At 38.7% G+C, this 11261-nt stretch overlaps 1 protein-coding gene across 2 annotated transcripts; it reads left to right on the forward strand.

Annotated features, from left to right (window-relative positions):
* Nucleotides 1–1735: 1735 nt before the first annotated feature.
* On the forward strand, nucleotides 1736–10520 carry LOC308689994 (tripartite motif-containing protein 16-like). Of its 2 annotated transcripts, none has more exons than XM_081364167.1 (6): nucleotides 1736–2388; nucleotides 6197–6292; nucleotides 6379–6612; nucleotides 7040–7199; nucleotides 7353–7400; nucleotides 9299–10520. In XM_081364167.1, exons 1-6 carry the CDS (start codon nucleotides 1819–1821, stop codon nucleotides 9811–9813), a joined length of 1623 nt encoding a protein of 540 aa, XP_081220293.1. In that variant the 5' UTR covers nucleotides 1736–1818; the 3' UTR covers nucleotides 9814–10520. The 2 variants fall into 2 exon arrangements, with proteins under 2 accessions (XP_081220293.1, XP_081220294.1); XM_081364168.1 differs by having other exon boundaries at nucleotides 1747–2388; nucleotides 6391–6612.
* The last annotated feature ends 741 nt before the right edge of the window (nucleotides 10521–11261 follow it).

Consider the following 11261-nt stretch of genomic DNA (forward strand, 5'->3'; position numbering starts at 1 on the left):
CTGTGTTGTGACTGAATTTACGACAGTGCAAGTATTCCACAGCGACTCTAGGGGTCGTTGTTTGACAAAAACACAATTCCTGCATAGTGCAGCTTTAAAGCTCTAAGAAGAAGCGGCTTCAATTCTTCCTTAAATATCCTATACCACTCACCAGGGAAACCGGCACTACCTGGGGCTTTATTTGCCTTTAGTCTACTTATTGCTTTATCCAGTTCTTTTGATGTAATTTCTGCTAATATTCTTTAATTTTGCTAATATTTCTCCTATACAAGGAAGGTCTAATTTGTCTAGAAATGCTCTGATCGACTCTTTGTTAGGAGCGCCCTCTAGTGAATATAATTTGCTGTAGTATTGATAAAAAGTGTTTTCTATTTATTTTGGCTCAGTTTGAAGCTTTTGCGAGGTAGGGTCTTTAATTTTCAAAATTGTTGAGTCCGCTTGTTGTTTGCGTAATTTTCTAGCGAGCAACTTTGTAGATTTTGGGCCTAGTTCATAATATGCTTGTTTTGTATATCTAGCTTTTTTCTCTACTTCATCATCTAAATAATTTTTAAGTTGCATTTTCAGTTTTTTAATTTCTTTTTGAGTGCCCTGATCTTTTTTCAAAATGAATTTTTCCTCTTTATCCTTTAAATATACTTAAATTATCCTTTAATGAATCTTTTATATGCTTCAATCCTAGTTTTCTTAATGTTTGTTGCCTTGGCTATTAGTTTTCCTCGTACGACAGCTTTTAACGAGTCCCATAATATTGATGGATCCACCTCCCCATTGTCATTCTCTTCTATAAATGTTTTGATGTCCTGTTTGACAGATCCAACTACTGATTGGTTGTTAAGAAGGCCCAAATTTAATCACCATAATGCTTCATTTTTAGTGTGCTTTTGGTTGTTTGATTTCACCCGTCTGTGAAGTGCTTGTCTGTGTGAAGATGAGCCATTTATACTGATTACAGGAGCAAGGAACACTTTTCATGATTTCAAAAACACATCTAGGGCCATATCGCCTCTTAACACAAACCAATGAAAATAATAATTTGCCAGTCAACCGGAGATGTTTACTTTGTTTTAAGTAGATCAGTGCCTCAAAAGGTTTCCAAAAGTGGTGCAGACACGTTGCACCCGTCCCACCCGAAAATTATGCCTAGGATTACATTCAAAAGAAAAACTATGGGCTCATAGTGTTAACGTTTACGTTACTCAAATTCTATGCAAATTATAAAGTAATTTCAGTACTGTATATATGAACTCATTTTACTACAATGTTTCACTTGAATGTATCTGTAGGTTGAGAATGCACTGTTCACTTTCTAACTTTTCAAAGTCTGTGATTATAGCGCCACTTATCGGTGAACGGCAGCAAATACACATCCCTAATGTTGTTGCCATGGGAAAGGCAGTGGTATTATTCTGGTTGAGAACTATCTGTACTTGTTGAGTTAACATGGCTTAAACCATGTGAGTGGAGCTTCCACTTTATAAGCTGAAAGTGCAACAACATTCAGGATGGGTCAAGTAGAAGCGAGTACAAATGTGGCGTTGCTGAGAGTGATTTAAAAAGTGTTTTCTTTGTGTGTGGAAGGAAGTTTTCAGCCATGCACTGTATACACACACACACAATGGTTTTTATTGACAGCCTTTTGTTATTATATATATTCTTACCATCACGCCTCATCACACTGGATTTACAGACACGCCTGTTTTGCACACGACACTCAAACACAGAACCAGGAAACAGGAAACACATGAGTTCAGGGAAAGTGAAACTGAAGTGTAGTTGAGCTGTTGTGTGTTTGTGTCTCTGTATTCATGCATTAAAATGGCAGAAGCCAGATTTTCTCAGGATGAGTTCATGTGTTCAGTGTGTCTGGATCTCCTGAAGGATCCAGTGACTATCCACTGTGGACACAGTTACTGTAAGATCTGTATTACAGACTGCTGGGATCAGGAGGATAAGAAGAGAGTCTACAGCTGTCCTCAGTGCAGACAGACCTTCAGGCCAAGACCTGCTTTAGCTAAAAACACCATTCTGGCTGAAATGGTGGAGAAACTGAAGAAGACTAAACTTCCTGCTGACTGTTACGCTGGAGCTGGAGATGTGCAGTGTGACGTCTGTACTGGAAGAAAACACAAAGCCGTCAAGTCCTGTCTGGTGTGTCTGAACTCTTACTGTCAGAATCACCTTGAACAACATGAGAGTTGGTTTAAAGGAAAGAGACACAATCTGACTGATGCCACTGGACGACTGCAGGAGATGATCTGCCAGAAACACGACAAGATCCTTGAGGTTTTCTGCCGCACTGATCAGAAGTGTATATGTGTGCTGTGTATGGATGAACATAAAAACCATGACATTGTATCAGTGGCAGCACAGAGGACAGAGAAACAGGTATGAACTTAAAGCGATCCCATTATGCTCATTTACAGGCTCATTCAACACACTACTAACACGACTCAACCAGACCTCACCCCTTTATTTAGCGTAAGCCTTGAGCATTAATTAATTTATTGAGAAATATTATGACAGTTTGTTCCTGGAAGAAAATTCAAGACTATAATGTTTCAGGGAGTTCAGAAACAGTGACACTGATAATAACTCCCTCTGGAGGGACGTTTTCATGCTTAAACAGCAACATTACACACTAAAGAAAGATGAACATGGAAAAAAGCATGCTAGGACCCCTTTAAACCAGCAGTTCACCCAACAAAATGAACATTTATCTTTTTCAAGTTCAATTCTCATTCAAGTTATTTCAAACTGGTATGAATTTCTTTTTTCTGACGAAGACAAAATAAGGTATTTTAAGGAATGTCTCATCTGTCCATATATTGAAAGTCAATAGGGTCCAAAAGCTCAATCTTCAAAAAGGACATTAAGGTAGTAGAGATGCGCGGATGGGCTATTATTTCATCCACAACCGCATCACAAAACTCATCATCCATCTGCACCAACGTTTTTGACCAATTTTCACAACCGCACCCGTCCGCCATCCGCTGATTGGGCGATGCAAGACGCTGCTGATGACAGCCGCGAGACTAGAAAGCTCTTACCTCAGAATATCAGCAACTCCATCTCCGATCGGCGCACAGGGACAAAAATAAATAAATAGCCTAAATTAAACGCACTTCGGGAAACCTGACCTTATCTGATAGGCTACTGTACAATATTTCCATTGTAGCCTAATAGAAAACGCATTTTGGCACATCATTTCAACATGCTGCTATTTAGCCTACTACTAATGAATGCCTATTTCACTTTATTTTTTAGCAAATAGATAGAAAGCTCAAATAAAATAACAAGTCATTTACATTATAGGCTAATTAACTCTACACACTGTCATGTCAGGTTGATGACTATAGGACGAACCTGTTCTGAAGACTCCCGTTAATTTTGAATGCATGGGAAGAGAGCGGAGAAGGCGTCTTTTTCAGGCACAGTGCAATTCATTTTATACCAACAACAGGCCTAACAATCATATAATAAACTATAGAGCCTCAATATTAAAGAAACGCCGACTCTATTAATTCCGAAATTCGTGAAATTACATACATGTAGGCTATATACAATTAATACAAAAACGAAATTCGCTTTAAAGAAATGCTTGTGCTTTCTGTTTGAGGTCCCTGTAAAAGTTTGAAAGTCTTTTAGTGCCACTTTCAGAGTGGTCGCGTCCGTAATGGAGAACTGTCATGTAACATTGTTTTTTCCTCATAAATGCAAACACGAAAAATAAATGACAAAAGACTTTTACAAAAAGACAAACCATCAGTTTATGAAAAAAATGGATGGATTTATAGCGTTTTGGGGGGAAAATCCTTTGTAAAACTTATTCCAGGCAACACTTTTCTGACCTTCTATTTCCTTTGTTTTTAATTCTCCTTTTTTGAGGTTGTCATGTACCGTACCTCCTTCCATCTCTGATAATAACAAGCATAGACTCGATTAGGCCATATTACTGCCTGATGAAAATTTGACTATTTCAAAGTGTGCTCGATTTTTTTTTTTTGGGATCTAGGATAACAATATTTAACAATGTATACATATATTTTTCATTTGATTGGTTCAACCGCCACCCTCACTGAATTTAATTTAAATATTATTTTTCGTCACGTCATCCGCCCGATCCGCGGTTTATCCGCCAACCGCGCATCTCTATAAGGTAGCATAAAAGAAATCCATAACAACTCCAATCTAATTGAATTGTGCGGAACGGCTCCGCAGCAGGTCCGTATTTGTTGCGGAACGGCTGCGTCCATGACTGACAGCTGAAGTCACGAGGACCCACGAGATCTTGCTAATTCACGTATGATCACGCGATATATAGTTTCTATAAACAGAACGTTATGAGGAATGGCATATTATGAAGTTTTCAAGGTGTATTGTAGGGAAATATGATCACGGTGTATTTTATTTAGAAAATTAACCGGATCTTTTATTTTGTTTTGGTTTGTTCTGTTTTTTTGCTCGACTTCCTGTCCTGCGCATTCTGTCCTGTAGTGCTGCGTAGCTCTCCGGCATCCGGCAAAAATAGAAGCTCTGCGTATCTGCTCCGGAGGGCTGCGGATCGCCGGAGTCGGAACGCAGCTGTACCGCATTCAGTGGAAATACACTCATTGACTTTAATGGAAACCTATTGACTCCGCCGCCGTGCCGGAGCCGTAACGCAGCCGGTGGAAATTGGGGGCAAGGGGGGTCGTTACACTCCACTTTTAGGTATGCACTCGTGAATTTCCTTCTCTGGGAACCCCTGTCGCCATTTTGAAGTGCGTTACACTTCGTGAAGTGGTCGAGGGAAGTTTATATGGACAGACCCTCGATTTTGATTGTGATGTCACAGCAGATCAAGCTGAACTGAAGTGTATGATATAATATAATAGTAGTGGACGTTTTACACTAGAAACAAACACTGATGTACTATTTTATTTAATACTGTGAAGCTGCTTTGATACAATCTGTATTGTGAAAAACACTATATATATAAAGTTGACTTGACTTGACTTAATTATTTTGAGAATTAATCACATAAATAGTGTATAATATATTAATTATTATAACACTTGTAGCTATTGATATTTTTGTTTTGTTTGTGTAATTCTATTTTTCCCCAACAGCTTTTTACCTACAGGATTTTATATATTTAATATATTTTCTCCAACAGCTCATATGCATATAGAACGGTGCATAAAACATCATAAGTAAAAAGGGGATTTTAATAATAAACCAGATGTCAGGAAGTAGAGGCAGATTCAGTAGCGAATGATCAACTGTTTATTGAAAAAACAACAATGATGATAGACATAGTCAGATCAGTAGGATGGCAGGTAACAGACTCAGAGCAGTGCAGGGATGAAAAACACCAGATCTTCTGTAGTCACTGCAGGAATGATCAGGAAACCAGGAACCGAGAACCAGTAGAGAAACGAAGAGTAGTTCAAGAAACACAGGATAACAGGAAACACACGGGACAAGATAACCAAGAACGATCTGACAGCACAGGATGAAATACACAGTCATTAAATAGCCGAGAATGACGAGCCACAGCTGAGCTGATCAGCCAAAATCAACACAAGCACACACACACACACACACACACACACACACACACACACACACACACACACACACACACACACACACACACACACACACACACACACACACACACACACACACAGGGAGAGAGAATGAGTCAATGAATCCATGAACCGTGACACCAGCTCAATAGTGAATTAAGTGATCAAGTGTGTTCTATTTAAACCAGTAGTGGCACTCGTGCAACGTAAGCAATGACTGAGTGAACAAGACAGAGGGAAGTTAGAGAGTGAAGGGCATAAAAATTTGGAGCCTGAGTCTTCTGAAGTGATAAGAAAAATCAAATATGGGTGCACATGCATGATGTCACATGCATGAGCCAGTGAGATTTGAGGTTATTATTGACACATCACCATATTTGATTTGGGCTTCAGAAACAGAGACAGTCTTCAGAAAGTTTGGAAAGACATGAGGATGAGTAAACAATGAAATAATTTATATTTCTAGGTGAACTATCCCTATAAAACTAGGCATTGATGAAATAATGCTGGCACTTATGTCTGACCTTTAACCCCTCAATCTCACCACTTCACTGATACTGGATTCATATCTGTTTAGTTGATGATTAATGTGATGTTTCTCCTGTCATTGGTTTGTCCTTTAGCACCAGCTGAAGGAGACGCAGAGGTCGTTCCAGCAGAGGATCCAGCAGAGAGAGAAAGATCTTCAGCAGCTGAGAGAGGCTGTGGCGTCTCATAAGGTGAGTCTGGAGAAGAAGAGAAGTTTGAGACGTCTCAGTCAGGACTCACTGAAGCCACTGTGTGATTGTGATGTGTGTCCTAACAGCGCTCTGCACAGACAGCAGTGGAGGACAGTGAGAGGATCTTCACTGAGCTCATCCGCTCCATTGAGAGAAGCCGCTCTGAGGCGACACAGCGGATCAGAGATCAGGAAAAGACTGCAGTGAGTCGAGCTGAAGGACGACTGGAGCGACTGGAGCAGGAGATCAATGATCTGAGGAGGAGAGACGCTGAGCTGGAGCAGCTTTCACACACACAGGATCACATCCATTTCCTGCAGGTAACAGAGATCTAGAAGAACAAGGTCATAGTGGACTTGAGCAAGAGACTCACAGAGAAACATTTCATGAGAGCAGAATGAGCCGTTGACTGAAGTGTTGATCTGTGTGTTCGGTTATTATATCATCATCATCAGTCAGACTCTCATCTGATCTTCTTCTTTTGCAAGAGATGCACTTATAAATGCAGTTCAGCTCTGGAAATCTCTTAGGAAACTTATTTTCTGAAAGATATAGAGATTACAGACAGAAACAGCTCAAAACTTCACTAATATTTAAACACTTTTTTTATAACAATGTGAAATCCATGAACTTGATGGCGCCAGTTTCACTACTAAAGATCAACAAGAGCCGCTCAAATCTGACAGTAGTGCAGGTTATTGATGAAGTGTGGAGATGATGATGAGCTTTGATTTCTGTTTTCTGTAGAGTTTCCAGTCTCTCTCAGCTCCTCCTGAATCTACAGACGTAAATGACAATCCCTTCAGTTCTCTCTCCTCTTTTGATGTTGTGAGAGAATCTGTCCTTCAGCTGAGAGACAAACTGGAGGATTTCTGCAAAGAGGAGCTGAGGAAGATCTCTGACAGAGGTAAAGTCCTGGAGATTCATCAGCTCTCAGAAATGATCCTCCATCATCTCATATCATGTAGAAGATCATATTAGACATGTCTTAGGAACGGATGCAGGGATCATTTTCTCTCGACATGATAATCACACTCTTCATGTCTGTTGATTTCCACAGTCACTTTCACCAACATTGTTCCCAGAACCAGGAGCGACTTCCTACAATGTAAGTCACTAGGGAAACCAGCAAAAAAACTCAGTGTCTTCATGTTCTTCCTGTAGAAGGTGACAGAAGAGTTTTATAGTTGATCATGTAAATTAGTGTTTCTCAATGGAGAAAACATAGAGGGGCACTGGAAGCATAAGCAAATTGACTCGTGACTTTAACAAAGATGTAAATCAGGGGATTCAACTAGGGCTGCACGATTAATCGTATTTTTAACGATATCTGCCTCTCTCGATTAATAATAAAAAAAAATTGTCGCGATATTTGCCCGCTCGTTTTTTTTTATCCTGAAAACGCTTTTTTATTAGACATTTGCATTATAAAAACAAGTCCCCACTAGCACTGATGTTTGTGGTTGCCAGATCTGAATAGCTTAAATCTCCCAAATTACCCAGACAGAGCTTTTCTCTTACATTTTATGCCCCGTGTTTTACTTAATCGGTGCAATCTGGCAACCCTGCGGGCGCTCAACACTGCGGAAAGAGCACTGATCTCCACAGCAATATTCTGTTTGCATGAAATTGTTACACAGCCAGTCTGTTTCTTCACAAGCCACTGTTTGTTTGACTAAATCTGTTTCTAAATGAGTTTCGCTGTTCTATTTTAATATATAAGTTGAAGTTTTTACCAGTTTTATGATGTGTCGTGAATCAATTGGAAACGTCAGCCACTGCCCGTTTTCAGTGTGTATCAACAAGTAGACTTTTTCTTTGCGGTACGAATTTGCTGAGCGATCTGGATCTGTACTTTGTCTCATTTTCAACCGAAATGTGTTGCTTAGAAGATCTAATGTGAAGACGCATCACAAAGCGCTCATCTAACGTTAAATCATGCCATTTGTATTGACTTGCTGTCTGAGGAAGTTGTAGTTGGTTAAATGAAGTCTGATGGTTTGAAATTAACACCCGCCAAATGCGGCTAAAAATGAACTTTGCCGGGTATCGCTGTCAAATCACTGGCCAATTTGGCATGTTATTATCTTTACTCACTTTCCTGGGGAAATTTGTGTAAACCAAATCTGCTCGGATTTTGCGCAAATACTCCTGCAAAACCGTTAACTGTCTCTTCTCTTTCTCTGTAGTTTCTCAAATGAGAATAATCGTGATTAATTATCGCGATTTATAATTTTGAGCAAAATAATCGTGATTATCATTTTAGCCATTATCGTGCAGCCCTAGATTCAACATATTCTTCAAAAACAGGATGTCTTCTAAAACTAATGAATAACTATAATTATTTTTCACTGAAAGACAATTAAAAACATTCATCCAAGATTTAGAGGTAAAATCACAGTAGTAAAAAAGCTTCAGGAAAGTAAGAACAAACTGAAATCTCTTCTGTAAAAAGTCCTCTATGGATTTATCCTAAACAGGATTTTGTAACAAATCTCTTTATTTGAATGGTGTATATATTAGGCATAATTATAATAAACACAGAATAATAACCATTAATATACAGTAAATGATACACTGATCTAAGTGATGATTTGCACAGGATATCTGGTAAACTAGTAAACCATATTATTGCTCTTCCTGCATTGACACCATTATATGAGAAGTGAACTGAGCTGGACGATGACATCACTGCTTTCTCGAGAGCGGCTGTATAGATAAATGAACTAAATTAACAACTTTTTTACAACAGAAATTAATCAACACTGAACTTACTTAAGCTGGACAATGACACTATTTTGCTGTACAGACGAAACAAACTTTGTTGCCTTATTTTCCTGTTATCACTGTAAAGCTGCTTTGAAACAATCTGTATTGATCAAAGCACTAAATATATAAAGGTGACTACTGAGACACTGCTGATATATTGAACATGAAGAGATCAGCTATAATAAAAGATCAAACAGATTCATAATTCCTGATTCTGATGTGTTTTCTCTCCATCAGATTCCCATCCGTTCACTCTGGATCTGAACACAGTGAATGAACACCTCAGTCTGTCTGAGGAGAACAGAGTGATTGCTTACTCTGACACATTTCAGCCGTATCCTGATCATCCAGACAGATTTGATGATGTGCGTCAGGTGTTGTGTAGAGAGAGTGTGTGTGGACGCTGTTACTGGGAGATTGAGTGGAGTGTTTGTGTGTCTATATCAGTGTCATATAAGAGCATCAGCAGGAAGGGAGTGGGTATTGAGCGTTTGTTTGGATATAATGATCAGTCATGGAGTTTGGACTGTTCTTGGACTAGTTTCTCATTCGGACACAATGAGATAAGGACTAAACTCCCTGTAAAGCCCATCAGCAGGAGAATAGGAGTGTATGTGGATCACAGTGCAGGAACTCTGTCCTTCTACAGCGTCTCTGACACAATGAGCCTCATCCACACAGTCCAGACCACATTCACTGAACCGCTCTATCCTGGGTTTTATGTTTATGATGGATCAGTGAAACTGTGTTGATAAATGAGAACAGACTGTAGACAGATTCTACCCATAATGCTTTGAGCTGCATGATAAATCAGTAACAGTGAGATGTTATAGAGAAGGGGTTGGCAACTTTTTTGTCATGAAGTGGCCATTTCTAAGTTTCTGAGTTACTCTCACTGGATCGCTATCCATTAAAACTTCCATTTACACTGAACTTCATATCACTAAGTTCATATTAAAGAAAGCAAGATATGAGCTTCATTTTATTTATCATCAGACAATTTCAAGATCATAGATGCCGGCATCAGCACTGTGAACAGCAGAATGTGAAAAAATGCCCTCTTTCGTATCCATGAACAGTTTCCACATGCATCAGTCATTTTGATGTGTGTGGGATGTTTAATAATGACTCTATATACTTGGTAGAATATCTCTAAAATTTATAGCATTAATTATGTACAGCAGAACAAGCAGTCAGTACGTAACTTGATGAGTTGAGTGTGATGCGCAGTGGTCACGCTAATGTTTTTTTTAGCTAATGGCTAATGGTTTATCAGAGCTGCGCACTTTCATTGACTTGCGCAGTTTAATTCTCACACTTTAATAGTATTTTTTAATTCCTAACTTAATAAAACAAGCTGTGTTACTATGAGGAATGATTACCTCAAGATGTAGATATGTATGCAGGTACGAGGAACTTTATCTGAATGAAATACATACACCTCTCTCACTTTTGCTCACGTACCAGCGATTATGTTGCTGACTTCTGTTATAGAGTCTCTTATGTTCTCTTCATTACTGTCCCAGTCATCAGCTGAAGTGCTGTTTGTCCACCAGTGGGCTCACCATCATATAATATATATGATAATTCACATAATATATATATATATATATATATATATTTTGATGTTTGATTGGAGGATGGTTTATGATTTTTTTTTTCAATGAACTTCTTTATAACAAGTTCACTGCTTTCATTAGAAGCTAAGAGCAAATTATCTGTTGGGTTCTCTAATGGTCCCGGCTTGTGGACCTTTCCCTATCCCGTCCCCCCTTTCCCTCCCACCTTTCTGTCCACTTTATGCTATCCTATCACAATAAAGGGAAAAAAAAAATTCAGATACAGTAGTCAACGTGTGGTCTACAGTGTTGAAAGCACGTTGGCACAAGTTTTGTACTTTTGATTTGGAGATACTTTAATCTGAGCTATTTTATGCTACCTTATAATTTATTCTACTATGTATGAGAAAACATTTTTAAAATACTTTCACTACATTACATACATTTATCTGACATCTATAACTACTAGCTATGAAAATCAAGTTGCATTGCATAATAGTCCCAAAAATTTTTAAAACTATGCATGCTTTATATAGTACAAGGGCATTTTTACTTAAATTACAGATCTCAAAAAACCACCACCCCCACCTTACTTATTCAAAATAGTTAAGTCAATTGGTTGTGTATGGTTATGACCACAT

The sequence above is a fragment of the Scardinius erythrophthalmus genome, assembly GCF_964197995.2.
Source record: "Scardinius erythrophthalmus genome assembly, chromosome: 4".
Lineage (NCBI taxonomy): Eukaryota > Metazoa > Chordata > Actinopteri > Cypriniformes > Leuciscidae > Scardinius > Scardinius erythrophthalmus.